The 464-nt window shown below is 47.8% G+C and overlaps 1 protein-coding gene across 1 annotated transcript in view; it reads left to right on the forward strand.

Annotated features, from left to right (window-relative positions):
• Positions 1-464, forward strand: part of LOC119586980 — a gene marked incomplete in the record, with an annotated part of 81895 nt that overhangs the window by 22448 nt on the left and 58983 nt on the right. Inside the window, 1 exon segment of the mRNA XM_037935722.1 lies at positions 39-157. Within this exon segment, the coding sequence (XP_037791650.1) occupies positions 39-157 (119 nt within the window).

Raw genomic sequence — 464 nt, forward strand, 5'->3', positions numbered from 1 at the left:
GGGCAATCTACCGGTGCTCTCATCCTTGCCTCTTGCAGACCGAAGGCGTGGCCACCAGCGCCCCTCGCCTGTTCAAGGAGCTCGTGCAGTCGCTTCGGCACCTCGACTTCGCTCAGCTGTGGGACATCTCTGAGGAGCGTGCGTGGGGACCCGAGCGGTGAGGGATCTGGAGCGGTTGAAAGGGGCGACGGCAGGACGATAGCTATGATAGACGAATTGCTGGAATGAATTAGTGGGGGGATAGGGAGTATGATGGATCGACAGATTAAAAAAGATGGAAAGAAAATTAGAATTAAATGAGCATAATTAGATTGATGGATATAATGAGGTAATTGAGATAGAAGCTGAGTGAGAGACTATTGGATAATAGAGACAAATAGATAGAAAAAGGCAGTCGAGAGAGACAGAATAACGGACTGATAAACCCAGAATAAACAAATTGCTAGAATGAAGTAACGCAGGAT

The sequence above is a fragment of the Penaeus monodon genome, chromosome 22, assembly GCF_015228065.2.
Source record: "Penaeus monodon isolate SGIC_2016 chromosome 22, NSTDA_Pmon_1, whole genome shotgun sequence".
In the NCBI taxonomy this organism is placed as follows: Eukaryota; Metazoa; Arthropoda; class Malacostraca; order Decapoda; family Penaeidae; genus Penaeus; species Penaeus monodon.